This window comes from Sinocyclocheilus anshuiensis, unplaced genomic scaffold (genome assembly GCF_001515605.1).
Source record: "Sinocyclocheilus anshuiensis isolate Anshui unplaced genomic scaffold, SAMN03320099.WGS_v1.1 scaffold257, whole genome shotgun sequence".
Taxonomy (NCBI): domain Eukaryota; kingdom Metazoa; phylum Chordata; class Actinopteri; order Cypriniformes; family Cyprinidae; genus Sinocyclocheilus; species Sinocyclocheilus anshuiensis.
In genome coordinates this window covers 2,873,254-2,891,546 of record NW_015539889.1, presented here as the reverse complement: position 1 = coordinate 2,891,546, position 18,293 = coordinate 2,873,254, and the positions used below count along the sequence as shown (strand labels likewise).

At 36.7% G+C, this 18,293-nt stretch overlaps 2 protein-coding genes across 4 annotated transcripts in view; one reads left to right on the top strand and one right to left on the bottom strand.

Moving 5' to 3' along the window:
- Positions 1–739: 739 nt before the first annotated feature.
- Positions 740–9,654, top strand: LOC107685714 (RNA-binding protein 39-like). Of its 3 annotated transcripts, XM_016482408.1 has the most exons (17): positions 741–1,020; positions 1,602–1,664; positions 1,828–1,888; positions 3,944–3,993; positions 4,086–4,274; positions 4,662–4,727; positions 4,832–4,885; positions 4,982–5,099; positions 5,183–5,335; positions 5,430–5,567; positions 5,647–5,712; positions 5,840–6,044; positions 6,161–6,241; positions 6,329–6,449; positions 6,534–6,639; positions 6,735–6,813; positions 8,972–9,653. In XM_016482408.1, exons 3-17 carry the CDS (start codon positions 1,883–1,885, stop codon positions 9,070–9,072), a joined length of 1,533 nt encoding a protein of 510 aa, XP_016337894.1. In that variant the 5' UTR covers positions 741–1,020; positions 1,602–1,664; positions 1,828–1,882; the 3' UTR covers positions 9,073–9,653. The 3 variants fall into 3 exon arrangements, with proteins under 3 accessions (XP_016337895.1, XP_016337894.1, XP_016337893.1); XM_016482407.1 differs by lacking the exon at positions 1,828–1,888; XM_016482409.1 differs by lacking the exons at positions 1,828–1,888; positions 4,662–4,727 and having other exon boundaries at positions 740–1,020; positions 8,972–9,654.
- A 5,207-nt stretch (positions 9,655–14,861) lies between these two features.
- Positions 14,862–18,293, bottom strand: part of LOC107685713 (segment polarity protein dishevelled homolog DVL-1-like) — a 37,728-nt gene continuing 34,296 nt past the window's right edge. Inside the window, exon 15 of the mRNA XM_016482406.1 lies at positions 14,862–15,587. Coding sequence (XP_016337892.1) covers positions 15,088–15,587 — 500 coding nt within the window. The 3' untranslated portion in view covers positions 14,862–15,087. The remainder of the gene's footprint in view (positions 15,588–18,293) is intronic.

The following is an 18,293-nucleotide window of genomic DNA, read 5'->3' as shown; positions in this document are numbered from 1 at the left end:
CTGTTCTGGTTCACTGTCTGACTAATTATGTGGTCTCAGAGGTATGGTGTAAAACCATATCAGCTGAGTGACACTGACTTCAAGTCCTGATAGAGGAAAAGAGCAGCAGTGTTGTAGATAGATAGATAGATAGATAGATAGATAGATAGATGTCAGCCACAATTCAGAAAAAAGCACACAGCTGTGAAGAGGTGAAACTAAAACATCAAGAGTGTAAAATAGACTCTCTCTCTCTCTCTCTCTCTTTCTCACACACACACACACACACACACACATACCTCTATGAACTGGTGTGACTGTAACACACCCAGAGTTTTGAGAATTTGCTAAATAAATTGAATAATTCAGCCATAGTGCAGAAAAAATGCATCCAGCAGTGAAAATGTGAAACTCTAGTTTAAAACATTAAGAGGACCAGAAGACTCAAGAGGTTTTACGGAACTAAGTTCTGATAAAACATTCCTGTTCATTTTTGTTACATTTTTAATTGAATTTTAATGTTCAAATTAGATTATGGGTAACATTATAGAAATACAATGCATTCATTTGATAAAAATACAAACATTATACGATTATGATCTTCGGTCTGTTTTGACCGCGAACAAAACGTGTAACTCATAAATTAACAATACCAGACGATTAAAACAAAAAAAGAACGTTTTTAGGGTGTTAATTGTTTGTCTTTGCAGTTCGCACTTCCGTTGTCTGTGCGTGTAACACGAGCTCCCTCTAGTGGACAGTCTTGCGCGTCTCCTCTTATGCAACAGAAACGAGTCATGCACGTGCAGTGGCTGTTTGTCGCCAGTCAGCTTGTCGTTTATAACCGCAACACGCGCATTGTGACCAGTATTAGTTTAAACCATCAAGTTCTGGCTTAATACAATTGTGTTTTTTAGGTTTGTGTGGATACGAATTAATCTACTGGGGTTGCAACGGTAGCAGAAGCGAACAGCAGATCCGGGTTTTGCCGCTCGTTTGCGGAGTTGGGATTGTACAGCTTTGTAGGCCGCAGTGTCTGAGGTAAGACGGAAAGGCTAATGGCTAACGTTACTTACTGTTTGGATCTGTTTATAAGAGCAATCTGACCAATATCAGTTTATTATGTGCCATACGTGGATCACATTGATGTTAAATGTTTTTAATTATTGTATTTACGTCATTTAAGGTGGGTTGTTTCAGCTTGTTTGCGAAGAGGAAGCGACTTTAGCCAGTTACGTTAGGTAACGTTAATGCGCTAACAAAGCAAGCTTCAAGATTCTCTGCTGATAATACGAAAGGTGTGGATATGTAACATCCAAGCCTAGATATTATTTCGTTATATGTGCTAACGTTGTGTAAATTTGTCCAAAATGTGATAAGTAACAAGACGTTTCGCGACAGTGGGTGAGAAAAATAACGTTAGTTAGCCAGGAAGCTAACGTGCTTAAAAGTGCGCTTCGTGACCCCGTCCAGTCACGCGTGTCCGAAATCAGAAATATAGAGTCCGAGTTTAAAGTGCTATTTTGTCCAGAGAAATATATGTGTTGTGATTTCAGAATAACATTTCTATGCTTAGGTTTAACATTAAACGCCAATTAATACACTGTTTTCCTCGCCTGCAGATCAACAACAACATGGCCGATGATTTGGACATTGAAGCAATGCTCGAGGCTCCATATAAAAAGGTGGGTGTTTATGCAAGTGAATAAACTCGCTCAGGAATCTGCTTTCATTTGAAACTTCTAACCAGTCGTGTTTTCTCTAAGTCTTTATTGTCAGATCAATAACTTGAATGTTTCTGTCATAGTGGTTTCAATGAATAAATTGCCCATCTATCTCTTTTTGTAGACTTGCCTATATCTCACCTCTACTCCCATGAATTCCAGTGTGAACTGTCAAAAAAATGAAGGTAGTAATTGCCCAATATATTGATGTACTGTGGTACCCTTGGTTGAAATACATAGGCAAAATTATACATAGGTACCACCAGAGTAAATGCAGTGGAAGCACATAAGAACTGGTATGAACTCCGTGGAGACAGTACTCATGTTATTGTATGCATGGTATTCTTAGCTTCATATTTTTATCAAAAGGAAGTTTACTTTCAGTAAAAAATATTTACAGTATAAATATATGGCAGGTGACCACTAAAATGTCATAATCCTCAGTAGGGCTGGGCGGTATATCGAGTTTGTACGATATAGCAATATTTTCTTTGTAAGCGATAGGATATGAGGCAATACCGTTTATATCGATATACAGTAGTTTGATACGAGCGCATCTGAAAATATAGCGGAGGACACAGACTGAGCTGCTGCGGAGAAAGTGCATAATCCAATTTGTTCTAAACATGTGACAAGCTTTATATTAAGGCCTTTAAAAACTGGTAAGTCATAGTTTATAGTTTCGCTTCGCTTATTATTTTAAGCGGCTCGGCCCGTCAGATGCTTGGACAGAAAGGCTGCGTGTGCCGCTGACAGAGACACTAGGCTACTCGTGCTGTTTAATGTGTTTTGAGATGTGCTGTTTCCCTTAATGCATAACTACTTTTCACAGGTATATTCTCCATCTGTAAATGTTAGAAAGTCATGGAAATATTTCCATTTTGCTGTCAGACTTCAGTGAACGAGTGAAAAAAAAATTTCCCGAAGTTGGCAGGTCTGAAATATACATTTTGCTGAAGTATTTGTAGTTGGACAATAAATGTGACATAGAATTTTAAAACTACAAGTAAGTCTATTTTAATGATATTACTGACTGTAAAGTGACTGTAATGGGGTAATCAAAATAGCCAAACACAACTCTGTGCTTTTGTTCTTATTTATTTAAAATTTTATTTTAGTGAATTTAACTTACTCTTTAAAAGCCTTATTTTTGTTTTTAGATTGCAATGTTAGAATTAAATGTGATTTTAACCCTTTTTTATGGTAATATAATATAAAGTGGTTACATTCACTTTATTTGTTTTCATAGCCTTATATGTATTTTGTTGGACAACATTGGGTGGTAAGTGAAATATATATATAAATACAGATTTTTTTTTTTAATCCAAAAACGAAAATACAGAGATGTATACCGTATATTGCAAATTGGCCAAAAAATACCGAGATATTAATTTTTGCCCATATCGCCCAGCCCTAATCCTCAGTGCAGAAATTCTGGTGTTGACATACACAAGCAAACCCACAGTCTCCTTATTCTCTATTCATCACTTTGAAAACCTGAAATGAATATACTATAAATGTCATCTGTTTTGGTGGGAAAAAAAATAAAGTATTTATGCATGCTGCTGACATTTAAAAGTACTTATAAATGGTTATTCTGCGCTTTTTCAAACTGGAAATGATGGGGCTCAGCATATAATATTCACAATAAGATACATGCATCTTGTAAACAATCTAGCCTCTTAACAACAACAACAAAAGAACAACTCAACTTTAGATGGTCTGTGGGAGTCGCTATTACTAAGCCGTGTGAATCCCTGTTTGCTTCAGGGCGAGATGTGTGACTGAGGTGGCATCGAGCTCTTTCAATCAACGAAGGCAAGTGGGGTGAAGATCACTGGAATGGCATCCACCACTGGAGCTCGTTTAGTGGCTGGCTGCTAGCGTTGCCACTTTGGGCCTTAGGCTCAGATAGCCTTGGTACTGAACCTGTTGGGCTGCTTAATGAATGAATGAAGTGTCTAAAAATGCAATGCTATTTTACATATCCAGCATAGCACTTGCATTTTGGCCGTCCTACACAAGTAATACAAGCACTAGTAAGGAAGAACGACTTTGGCAGCCATGTGGATGGTTTCTAAAGGTCCCCCTTGTACTTGTCATCCTCCCACTCAAACACTGTAATGAACTCCTATTTAATGATCATATCATATTCTCTTTTGTTCCCATCCCTTCTTTATCCTTACGACTTGAAATGTTTCGCCGTCCTCCTCATGCTGTCTTCTATCGACCCTGCTTAGGATGACAACAAGTCCTTAAGTACCAATGGCCATGAGGAGCGGAGCAAGAAGTATGTCTTTGTAACCTTTTTAGTTAATATACCTTTTACAAAACTTTTAATGTTTTATGTACTAAACTTGAGTTTTTTTATTGAATTGCAAGGAAAAAGAAGAGCAAAAGTCGCAGCAGAAGCCACAGCCGGGAAAGGAAGAGAAGCAGGAGTCACGATCGCAAGAAAAGTCACGACCGCAGGAGGAGCCGCAGCAAAGATCGGAAGCGCAGCCGCAGCAGGGATAGACGGCGCAGCCGTTCCAGGAGCAGGGAGCGTGGTGGTCGCTACAGAGCTCCATTGTACGTAGCCATCTTTTGCTCTGGGTTTTAATCTTCATGTTAATTGTCCACACAGTTTGAAAAAACAGTGCTCTTTGAATGTCTTTTTTACCATAGCTAGTATGTTAACTTGAAGTAAAAGGTTCACACAGTGCTCCTGATGAGTGTGAAAATGTTTTTCGGAGAATATTAAGTATGCAGATGAGTTTAACTGCCATCCCAATTTACATGTCTGTTTTGAATCAGCAGAAAGATGAGTAGATTCCCCCAAAACAAGGAATTTGTTGTAATGTTTACAACATTTACCCTTGTGTACCCTATTGAAGCTTACCGTATATATATTTAGCACTAGCAGTAGAGCGATTAGTCGTAGCTGCTGAGATTGAAAACCTTGTTTTTAAATCACAGTTCTGGCCTGAAATTTAACGGTGGTCCCAGGGGGAAGACTGGCCCACCACCTGCCATCAAACTAAGGTTTCTATGATACTATTTTTGTTGTGTGTGAGTAGTTACTTGTTCTGTGTATGACTCAGACATGGAAAGTCTTTCCAAAAGTACTCACAGAAATTCTCTCTCAGCCGTAAAAGGTCTAGAAGCCGCAGTCCTTTCAAGAAAGACAAAAGCCCTATAAGGTAAGTTTATTTCAGCCTTGATAATTAAGTTTTCCCCTACTAAATTCTTTCCTGAATATAGTAATTCATTGCTTGTGTTTTGTCTTTTGCTAACAGAAAGCCCATTGATAATCTCACCCCCGAAGAAAGGGATGCACGCACAGTGTTCTGCATGCAGCTGGCAGCCAGAATCCGACCACGAGACTTGGAAGAATTTTTTTCTGCAGTGGGAAAAGTCAGTGTTTGTGTATCTATAGTTTTATTTATTTATATAGTTTTTATTTATTTACTCTTAATTCCTATTGTTGTTCTTGAAAGGTGCGAGATGTGAGAATTATCTCTGACAGAAACTCTAGAAGATCTAAAGGAATTGCATACATTGAGTTTGTGGATACCACCTCTGTACCTTTGGCAATTGGCCTGTCTGGTCAAAGACTACTCGGAGTACCAATCATTGTGCAGGCTTCACAGGTAACATGGTCACTCCGAATGTGGAAACATTTGCACAATCTTTGGTTGTAGATGTGATCATCTTCTAAATGCAAATTGTGTGTTTGGTGACCAGGCTGAGAAAAACAGAGCAGCTGCATTGGCCAACAACTTACAGAAGGGCAGTTCTGGACCTATGAGACTTTATGTTGGCTCATTGCATTTTAACATCACAGAAGACATGCTCAGAGGCATCTTTGAGCCATTTGGAAGGGTAAATAGTGCCATGAATTTTTGGCACGTTATGTTATGACTTTGCTCTTATTCATATTGATTGTTCATTTTTCATACAGATTGAAAGTATTCAACTGATGATGGACAGTGAAACAGGACGATCAAAAGGATATGGCTTTATCACAGTAAGTTGTGTGGTCAAGTTGTTTTCGTACAGAATATCTGACATTACAAGACAAGTAGTTGGTGTCAAGTTCAAGAAGAAGCTATTCATCTTCTCAAGAGCTTATTACCATTCCTCTTTCCTCGTAGTTTGCTGATGCCGAATGTGCTAAGAAGGCTCTGGAACAGCTTAATGGCTTTGAGTTGGCTGGCAGACCAATGAAAGTGGGACATGTGACGGAGCGGACTGATGCCTCCACTGCCAGCTCCTTCCTGGACAATGATGAGCTGGAAAGGACAGGCATTGATCTGGGAACTACTGGTAGACTTCAACTCATGGCCAGACTGGCCGAGGGTAAGGATGTACTCTTTGATCTGCTGTATAGTATTCGTACTGTTATGAAGTGAATGTCTTGTGGTATTTATTTTTTTTTTTAGAGGGATTACAATGCTTACATTTTTTTCTGTTAGGTACTGGTCTGCAGATCCCACCTGCTGCACAACAGGCCCTTCAGATGAGTGGCTCCATGGTAGCCATGGCTGCAGCTACTGGTCAGTTCCTTTTCTTTTGGGTTCAGTAGATGTGCCATTAATAAGGTCTATGGGGTTTGCAATTAACATCCATCTCTTTTCTTTCAGCTGCTATGAACCCTGGATTGAGTTTTAACCTCAATGTGCCCACAAACCAAGCTTTGAATCTACCATCACAACCAATTGCAACGCACTGTTTCCAGCTGTCTAACATGTTCAATCCAAACTCGTAAGTAGCAGGAGAAAATTGCAGGTATATTGAGAAAGTAATGTTAAAGAGCATTTTTGCCTGAATTACATTTCTTTCTTGCAGAGAAAATGATCTTGGTTGGGAAATTGAGATTCAGGATGATGTCATTGAGGAGTGCAACAAACACGGTGGAGTCATACACATATATGTGGACAAGAAATCAGCTGAAGTATGCTTCTTCCCTTAAACGTTGTTATTCATTTCTATAGTAAATGTTGAGCATATGTATGTTCATTTGAAATTTACTTTTGTCATTCTTTTCAGGGTAATGTCTATGTGAAGTGTCCCAGCATTCCTGCTGCTATGGCTGCAGTCAGTGCATTACATGGACGTTGGTTTGGAGGTAATTCTAAATTCTGTACATCTTGAGTTGAGGATTGTCTAAAGCAATATGCATTATGATCTGATATGTATTATGTAGGGCTGGGTATCGTTCAAAAATTTTCAATATCGATAGCAATTCCTAAACGATACCAATTTTAACGATACTGATTTTCGATACCAATTTCATGAAATCTGTTTTAACAAGATTACATTACCTAAAAACAAAAAAACGCACGAAGGAACAAAATGTAACCAACACGTGTTTTCTCTTCCGCGATCGCTGTTCTGACTCCGAGGAAGCTCATTCGCTGCTCATATGTCAAATCATATTACGCGTTCATAACTAGGGGTGCAATGGGTCGTAGTTGATCCGTGATCCGCATGGACCAGGCCCCACGGTTCGGCACGCATGTGATTAACTGTTAAGTGTAACCATCATAGAGTGAAAGTTTATCATTTGCACATGTTTTGTCTTGCCAATTTACACATTCAAGCAATTTTAACTCGCGCACTGTTTTCTGTGCGCTCAAACTGCCACACAACCGAAGCTTGCACACGCAGAGAGAGAGACAACGCATGAACACCGAATTGATTCCTCTTTCACATACACACAAAGTTATGTTAAAATACCCATTTTGGCAAGTATTCTAGTCAAAACAGTCGGTTATGTCTTAAGTGAAAGTAAACAGCTGAGAAAGAAACTGGATGTGTGTTAGTATTAGGTCCATTTGGTCTTAAAGAGACAGCAGCCGATAAATACCTGCTTCTGTCCGCTAATCAAATAACACACAGCTTTAACAAAGATTAATCTTTATTTAACGTGTGAGCACTATTGTTATTTTACACTGGATTATTACATTTCTGCACCTGAATACTACTGTTACTGATTTTATTTGTTACTGTGTTATGTTGTATTCTATGCTATTACAATCTATGCTTGTAATTTGTGTAATTGTTCTTGTTTTTTTACTGACTATTAGTTAAGCTAGTAGTTTTTGCTGTTGTATAGAAGTACTTAAAGTAAGCTTTCAGTCATTTTTTATTTATTAAAAAAAAAAAAATTGCTGATCCGAAAAATGATCTGATCCATGACTCAAAATTCGTAATATGATCCGAACCGAACTCACCGTCTCCTATGAGAATGTCCATTACGTTTCCATGTTCAGTTCTTTATATAAGAAACCGAGAAAAACATTTCTACAGATGAAACATGAACCTAATAAAACACGATTATGACAGTATATGATTTGTATGTGATTTTCATGAGATTCTGCCTAATTTCATAATACAGGGTGTTTACATAAGAAATGTTAAGCAGGTGTAGCGATTAGCTTGATATAAAAGGCTACAAATAACATATTTCAGCAACATTTATATGACCAAAACAAACATTAGATCGCAATCGGAAGTTATTACAAACACTCAAGGTGGTTTTCGGTCGTGGGGACGGAGATCTTTTCTGAAACGCAGTGGAAATGCCAGTATGGACGAGGATTGTTTTCATTTTAAAATGCTGTTTTAAAACAAAAACGCACTAGTGTAAACTTAGCCTTACATCTATGGGGGTTGGGATGCTCGCACACTACAGCCTCATGTGAGCCACGTCTCTCGGGGCATAAACTAGTAAGAGTGTTCGACTTGACGAGGCATTGCGCAGACTGATCGCTGTATATCAATGTACCATGAGAGCTATAGAGAACAGAAGCTTTCGAATCGGTATCGCGGTACTTTGATGTCAAACACTGATCGATCTGCACAGCACCGCATCAAGTCGTACACACTAGGGCTGTGCAGTTAATCGCATGCGATTGTCATGCGCATCTCGTCAGTGAACTACGGCTCTGCAGTAAATGCCGCTCCATCTGAAAGCAGGTGATGGAGATTTACTACTAATCACGGAACTGGCTTTACTGACAAGATGCGCATGACAGTCGCATGCGATTAATTGCACAGCCCTAGTACACACCTAGTGTTTTTCCTTGATTAACTGTTAAGGTTTCGAAATTTGGTACTGAACAACAAGGCATTTTTCGATACTCGATGGTATCGAGGAAATTCGGTCGGTGCCTAAAAAGTATCAAACTCGATACCCAGCCCTAGTACTATGTAATCTGTCTAAAACCCATATGTATTATTGTCTGAATTGTTATATCTTATATTTCAATATTTTATTCCAGGTAAAATGATCACAGCAGCTTATGTTCCTCTTCCTACATACCACAACCTTTTCCCAGAGTCAGTGCAGGCAACACAGCTTCTTATGCCCAGTCGCCGGTGATCAATCACCTCTGGAAGACTCAACTTTTTCAGCCTTGTTCCTTTTAACTTTTGGACAACAATAACAGTTCTGCAAGCTGTGGCACAGTTGTTTTGTTTCCTTTTAAGTTGGTTACAAAACCAATAAGTTTAAAACTTTCTTGTATAGTGTCCTTACAGGTCTTGATGTTGAGAGAAGTTCTGTGGTGTAAAAAAAGTTTCCTATGTACAGCCTACTTATTGAATTTTGCTTCTTGACCTTTTATTGTTCATAATTATATTTTTTCCCCCTTCCACATATATTGTCTTCGTGATGGATCTGATTGGCATGTTTCTCACTTGAGGAAGTGTGCAATTTTGACATACACAATATAAATAAGTCTTGGATTTAAACTGCAATTTTGATCAGACATGAACATATTCAACTTTTTGGCTCTATGAGCTGTGGCAACTAAATGGCTGACAAATATCTTTTGTTCATTTAGAGACCATAAAGTTTAGAACCATCTTGTTTTTCTAATCGATTTGATTTTTGTAAAGTCCTTGATGAAAGTTAATTTCAAATAAAGCCAAGATAACTGAAAAAAATTGATCCTCATTTAATTTGAACAGTGTGAATTCCTATGTTTAAAAAAAAAAAAAAAAACGCAAAAGAGAGATGTCCTTTTTTGTTGTTGAGGTTTGTTGCAATATTTTTTTAATTTTTATATTGTTTCCTGAGGTGCTCTTATCTTAGTATTTTTTTCCCCATTCAAAAACTTACACAGATCATGATGGCCGTGAAATGCATTTTAGGATTGTTTTTCAAGGTCATTTTAAAAGAATTGCCAAGTTTTGATTACTTAGCAGTAGTGTTGTCACGGTACCAAAAGTTCAGTATTCGGTACCGATACCAGTGAAAATCCACGGTTCTCGGTACCGTTAAAAATCGCGTTCCGAGGATAAAATATGCGTGTTTTGGCGGGGTCCCCCTGGTAAAATTCGCATTCCAGGGGCTAAATATCACGTTAGTGGGGTCGTTTTTCAACCCGCGGACATGAAAAACAACCCGCGGCAACAGTGTTAAAGCAGCCCAATTCCGCTGGAAAACCGCAGACTTGGCAACACTGGAAGAGGATCGCTTTTGTTTAGCGCACCAAGAACCGGGTTGACCGGGTACTCCGTACCACCGGTACTTAAGAAAACCTAGTACCGTAACGTTTTCATTTTTTTTGGTACCAACTTGGTACCGAAATACCGGGTCTTTTGACAACACTACTTAGCAGTATTGCTCTTTGATTACATACGACAATGGCGCATGTTAAGGGGTGTGTTGAGGAGACTCATGACTTCACAAATCTGGCCATTTCAGAAAGAGAAAATAATACTCCTTAAACTGGGTAGTTAGTTTTGAAACTTGCAGTTTTAGTTATTTTTTGTAGAGTAACCTCTTGTGTGTAAATATCAAAAACATCTTGACTCTTGAATTTCATGACCCCTTTAAATTAACTTTACAATAAATGGGAGAAGCCACCATATCAATGAGTATAAATTAAACTTCAGATTATTCTAATAATCGTTATTTGATGTGTAATGTGCACAAAATGTCTTAAATTATTATACTAAAAAAAAAAATACAAAAGATTTCATATCTGCTTGAAGTAGATTAACTATTGAAGTGAATTACTATAATTGTCATCTCTGTACATCCTTGCCAAATCCTACAAAATTCATGGAAAATTCATTGGTTAAAATCCCTGTGAACAAAATCTTTCTGTGGGAAAAATGAGGATTGTTCTAAGGTTTTTGTCTTTGTCTCTTAGTCCGTTATGGGAAATGGTCCAGGAGGGCATTGACATTAAGAGCATCAAATGGACCCAGCACTGAATCGTTCTGAACACATGGAGTATGAAGCCCTGCTGTATTTGTGAATGCTCATTCTGTACAGCTTCATTAGGCTGCCGTACCCATACTCCTTAGACCTTACTGTCCCAAAAAACACGCACAATTTTATTTTTCGATATTGGAGAATTGAACTTGTCTGAGTGCATTTGTATGAATTGCAGGGGTTACGGAGATGTGTATTTTGTCAATCACTTTTTCTCAAACCAGCTTTCACCTCGGTTTTTTATATTTGTGAGAGTATATTCACATTATTATATAGTATATTCACAGTTGCTGTGTTTAAATCACTAAAAATATAATCACAAAAGACATCTTACTACGAACATGCACTGAGTGTTGTCCTGTGTCAGTTGTGTGTTTGAGCACATCATATTCTACAATAATATTCTTAATAGTCAAAACTATTTTCAACACTGATAACACTAGGAATTATTTTTTGAACACCAAATCAGCATATTATGATTTGGACATGATCATATGACACTGAAGACTAGTAATAGCTGCTGAAAATTCAGCTTTGCCATCACAGGAATAAATGATATTTTTATATTAAAATACCCTTTATATTAAGCCTTATTTTAAATTGTATTATATTACAGTACTACTATATTTACTGTATGTTTGACTTGAGTATTGAGACTTTCAAAAACATAAAAAAAAAAAAAAATTTACCAAACGCCAAACTTTTGAATGGTTAGTGCAGTTACATGCAGGTATTTGTTTTTCCCTGCTGTTGTCCCAGTCCTGAGACCAGCAGAATTAATTTCATTGATAAGTTGCGTTTCATTAAAATTAGCATTGTGTTAGGTAAGTCAGGTGCCAATTCATAATTAAAGTTTATGGGTAAATTTTTCATAAAATAAAGGACAACACCAGCTTGAAACATTAAATGTTTTTGCATGGGACAGGATTGATAATAGAAGTCGTTAAATTCACCTGCCCATTAAAAAGGTCTTGTGTAAGAACTTCATGCTTGTTGTCTAGTATGAGCTTGCATGTCTTTAATGATTGCAGTCCACAGATTCTGTAGCGTCTGTTGTTGTAAGGTCATTGTTTTACTCCAGAATGTATGTCATACCAATAAACATCCAAACCAATTGTTTTGTCCTTTTTACTAGAGTAGACATAGAATACATTGAACACACAGTATACATTCAGATGTGTTTTTTTTTTTATTTTTTTTTTTTATATCCTTACTGACCAAATTTGTTTAGTAAGGATATATTAATCAAAAGTGAGATTTATAGGAGTCATTCATATTACAAAAAAATAATTGTTTCAAATAAATGCTGTTCTTTTTAACTTTCTATTGATCAAAAATCCTTTGTATCCTTACTAAAAAGTTTGAATTTCTTAAAAAAAAAAAGTTTCCACAAAAATATTCAGCACAATTTGATGTTTCCTGAGCAGCAAATCTACGTAGTTCTAGTTCAGTAGTTTGCAGTCGTACCAACGAAAACCGACTTTACGTCAAAATGTCAAGTACATTTTAGCACTTAAACTTGGTAATGTTTTATTGTACTTTTTAGTGATGTGAAATTGTTGCAAAAATGACAGTGACCTAACACGTTATTAACTGAATATGTTAATAAATGACAATATACATTGAACATGAGTGAATACATGAAGATGTTAAACAAAACCTAGAAACAGAACAAGTATATAATAAAGACCAAGTTCCAGTGAAATATCTTCACAGTCCTCCATGATGCCTTCAAGTCCATTTTTGCTGTAATCAAATGGCAGTTTCTCTGCAGATGATGAGGTTGTGGGATGTTTTGGAAGGCCAGAAAGTTATAAAAAGGTCATTGGATAGCTTTAATATGGATTGTAATAATATGGAACATAAATTCATTAGCTTGGTTACTTATTGGAGAAGAGACATCCTTAGCTAAATAGAGCTGATCACACTTGTTCTGAGAGCACTGTACAGTGATTGGTAGGCAACCTTTAAAGTTCAAATTCATAGACATTTTAATAAATTATGTACCTGTTAAGGGTGTGTATGATGGTGTATAGTTGGATAGCTGAGCTCAAGAAAATCAGTAATGAGGTGGCTTTGACAGAAAAAAAGGCAGGAACAAAAAACCTTAAAGACTACAAAACAATCTGAAATTGTAATGGTAATAGCCTACTTCACTGTCTGACAAATGAAAATGAGACACGTTTAGATGAATCATTTATTTCAGACAGTTTCACTTACAAATGGTCAGACAAATGCAACACAAAAAGTAGAATGAGATTTAGAAAACTGCTTTAAACTCACAAACACACAAGTCCAATTTACATCATACATAACTACAAAAAGACATGACCAGAAGCTCTGTACATTTACTTTATACAATTATCTATTTTCATATATACAATAAAAATGAACTATGTACAGGATTTCCAAGAGAGAAAAATAGACACATCTGAAGATGTAGATTCACAATAAAAGGGCAGATCAGACTTTGTAAAAGTGCCAATTTGTCAGCCTTCAAATAGTTAAATACTACACGTACAGTAGTACACAGTCCATATGCTAACCAGTCGCCTTCATTTAGTTACTTTAAACAAGTTTTTTGAGCAAACGTTTTCTCTTCGAGACACTTTGATGAACAGGTTACCAGCACCAGATATCACATCATACAACTGACACATTATCCCAGGGGCAAAAAAAAACAAAAAAAAAAAAACTGTAGGACTCAACGACAGTATTTAAGAGCTTCTTATTTAAGAAAATACAACTAATTTCAGCCGTTCAGCAAGTGCCAATTTATTTTGTGCATACACACTGTAAGTGCTGGTTTTTGAGTTTACCCTGATATCCAGCAGCTTTTTATTTCCTGAAAATACATTATTCTAGCTAGTGCTTCATAGCCAAGGGAGCCAACAGTGACATGCTACCATGTTTCCAACCTGGTAATAATTGGAAACGTGTCTAAAAATGATTCATCCCACCCATCTCCACCAACTGCCCAGACAGCTTGTAGTGCACAAGTATTCATGTGCACTATCGAAATGAAACTACAATATAAAGACTGTTAACAGGAACAAACACAAAATGAAAATACTTTTTGACTGTTGCTGGATCTTAGATGATCAGTAGCCTAGTCTGTTTATGGATAGCTTTGGGAAGGACTAACAGCTCCTGACCAGCAGAGGGCATTGTCTGATTGTCTTTACCTTTTGCTAATCTAGGATTAAAAATGTGGCTGCTGGTGTGCAATTTTATTGCTAGCTAAAATGGTTAATACTGCTCTAAAAAACTGAGCTGAATCCAAATTGCAATATAATCTTCATGTCACGGAAATAAACAATAAAATACTTTATATCCCCTTTTGCCATACTTTTGGATGTACACTACTGTTTAAACATTTGGGGTCAGTTAAAGATTTTTTTTTTCAGCAAGGATGCATTAAATAGATCAAAAGTGACAGTAATGTTACAAGATATTTCTATTTCAAAATGAATGCTGTTTATATATATATATATATATATATATATATATATATATATATATATATATATATATATATATATATATATATATATATATATATATATATATATATATATATATATATATATATATATATATATATGTAACCTTGTAACATTACTGTCACTTTTGATCTATTAAATATTTCAAATTCAATATATATATATATATATATATAGAATTTTACATTAATCAAAGAATTCGGAAAAAAAGTACCAGTTTCCACAAATATATCCACAACTGTTTTCAACATTCATAATAAGAAATGTAAATCAGCTTATTAAAATGATTTCTGAAGGATCATGTGACACTGAAGGTGGAAATACATTTTATTTTAAAATATATTCAAATAGAAAACAGTTATTTTAAATTGCAATAATATTTCGCAATATTACTGTTTTTACTGTATTTTTGACTAAATTAATGCAGCCTTGGTGAGCATAAGAGACTTCTTTCTTACCGATGCCAAACTTTTGAACAGTAGTGTATTGTAGGTATTTGCCCTCTGCTCAACACATGATTATCTTAACACATCTGATCCTCAACCTTCCACAGGAACTTGTGACTACAGCACAGCCACATTTGCTGTTGGTAAAAGTTGATAATGTATTTATGGGACTCACCTTGTGAGATTTTTATTGTACTGCTATTTATTATTTGTTTATCATATTACATTATATCCACAAAAAACTCACAAGGGTTGCCCATGGCATGCTGGAAAGACTGGCGACTGGCGGTGAGTTCCGGTGGTACGGCCCCTATTTCCCTCACTGGAGGGGCCCCTGGGGGCCCGCTGCTGATAGCTCCCTTAGGGGTCAATCTGGCCAGACTGTAGGGAGGAGGCAAGCCTGGGGGTCCATAAGAGGAGGCGTGGCTCCGTTCGCTGAGCGCACAAGAGGTGTGGCCATACTTGGAAAAGGGAGCGTGGCTGTAGGAGAAGGAGGTGCGGCTGTATTGGGACGGGACACGGGAATGAGTGTGGCTGCGAGTTGACAGCGCATGGCTACGGTGGCTCAACTGGCTGGATGAACGCTCAACCCGCCTCCCACCTGCTCGGTTGCCTGAATCCGATTCGCTGCCGCCACTGCCTGCTGATTTGTGGTCCTTGTCCCTAGGCACAGGCCGCTGGCTCCTCCCAACACTAGGGTTGGAACTACTGCTTCGACTTCCTGAAAAATAAACAGAAGTTTATATGGTTAAATGGAGAACAAGCAGTGACACAACAAAGGAATAAATCAACCTAATGTATTTTATTCTTCAGTCTTTACATGATTTTCACTAAAGTTAAAACAACAGTTTTCAAGGTACCTCTGCACAGTGACAAAGAAAATCAAAAATGTGGTTGTGGACAGCAGGGAAAAACAAATACCTGCATGTAACTGCACTAACCATTCAAAAGTTTGGCGTTTGGTAAGTTTTTTTTTTTAAATGTTTTTGAAAGTCTCAATACTCAAGTCAAAAATACAGTAAATATAGTAATACTGTAATATAATACAATTTAAAATAAGGCTTTTGTAATATAAAGGGTATTTTAATATAAAAATCTAATTTATTCCTGTGATGGCAAAGCTGAATTTTCAGCAGCTATTACTAGTCTTCAGTGTCATATGATCATGTCCAAATCATAATATGCTGATTTGGTGTTCAAAAAATATTTCCTAGTGTTATCAGTGTAGAAAATAGTTTTGACTATTAAGAATATTATTGTAGAAGCCTGATTTTCTGATGAATGGAAAGTTCAAAACAAACAACAACATTTATTTAAAAGTCTACTGTCACTTTTGATCAAATTCCTTCTGAATAAAATTACAGACATCAAACATTTAAATAATAGTGATTATACTTTTTGAAATGCAGCCCACATATTTTGTTTATGATGTCAGAGGCTGTGTCCAATCAAACTCAGTACTGCGGTTCAGGTTCTGTCACTTAGCAGAAGCTAGCTTTATCCTTGAAAACCACAAACAACACAGTGCAAGATAAGCTAAAATCCAAACTAGACTATAATAATATAGGTTCACTTGCTATAAAAGCTATAAACACAGTTATGTTGTAACTACTCGAACAAAAAAACATTGTGCATATGCAGCTTATGTTAATATCAATAAATTATAATGTTTGATTTGAACAATTTTGGTACGGTGATGACAAATGTAATATCAGGATCTTTAAGCAAAACTAATCAGTGCTGCCTCCTTCAGTAACTACAGTAACAGCTCATGAGTTTGCAGTTAATGAAGATCTGCCATTCACAGAAACACTCCATCCCTCACTAACTCTATAATGACACGTTCTGCATCTCTTGCTCTTCCTTCTGTCAGAATTATTCAAACATGATGAAAAAGATGGCAATTAAAGAGCTGATGAAATACATCTATCAGATGTGCAATTAAAGCTGGATGGCATGAGACTGGAGTCAAATGACAATGCAAATGAGATCATGAGGTGCTCCATCCTGAATTTAAAACACTGTCAAACTTCAAACAAAAGCCACATAATTTCACTCTTACATAACAGGCATGGTAAAGCTTTACATACACATATGGGATCTACATTGATATTGTCATGTGCATTCCCAGACTATTGTGTATGCATTTCGTTTTTTACCACAACAAAACATGCTGAGAAATACAGAGACTATAGGCGAGGCAGCAGGACAAATCCAGCAACAGAAATACCCCAGTCATGAAGGAAGACATGACTGTAAGAGAGAGAGAGAGAGAGCGAGAGAGGGAGGGAAGGAAGGAAGGAAGGAGGGAGGCTGCCTTACCGGACACCCCAGGGTTGGGACTACCTCCTCCATCAGTCTGCCATTGCACAGCAGAAACGAACAGGAAACAACACAGTTAAGCCGTCTGTCTATCTTAACACCAGAAGCTCTATCAAGAACAAATCATCATCACAGCCGAAGTGCATTACTGGAATCTGCTCAGTAAAACTAAAATCTTATATGTGCTCATATAAGATATTTATTTACACGTTGTGATGATATGTTAGAACTTACAGTAATATCATGATATCTAGTCAGAATGCCAACATTTCAGTAGTCGGTACCATTCGGTCAGAAATTTCACAATACTAAATACCAATTTTGATACCACAGTAAAAATGTGTATGCTATAAAAAAATATAGTTTTATTTAATAAAGTTACAAAATAAAAACATTAAAAAAAATTAGCCTTCAATTATTTCTCAGTTAAATCATCTCCGTTAAATCAAATAATGGTTTAAGTAATGAGCTGGTAATAAAGAGAAAAAATTAATTCAGAGAAGTCAGTCATTGTTTTTTTCTTTTTCATGTCAATGTTGTTGTTTGATTAATATAACTGTCTAATATATTTATGTTTTATAATAAACAGAATCAGTGTATTGAGTATACTTTTGACATCCCATGTGATATCTATTCTGCCGTGCAAAGGCAAAAGGCTGTAACTTCGATTTTTGTCAAAAATTAGTTATTTATATTTTTGGGACTTTCAAGACATCCTTTATCATGTGCATAAGTATCTCGAGTCGATTTCGTTGTTTTTCCGAGAAAATAATGGGTCGTCTCAACCGTAACTTCGAAAAGCCACGGAGAAACCAAGGCAGAACACCGTATAACACCAGTTACGGCTCTTTCACTTTGTTTGGAACGCTCAAATTGAGTTACGGCGTTCTGCCTTTGTTTAGCCGTGCATTAAAATCAAGTTACGGTGCCGGTTTGGAGTTATACGGTGTTCTGCCTTTTTTTTTTTGCTATCCACTCACATGTTTAACTTTTAGTCTGCTTGTTACGGTCAAAAAAACAAAACAAAACCTTAATACAGTCACATTACTATATGCAATAGCCTATATGAGATAGCCCATGATCACTAGATTTTATACAGGTGTTA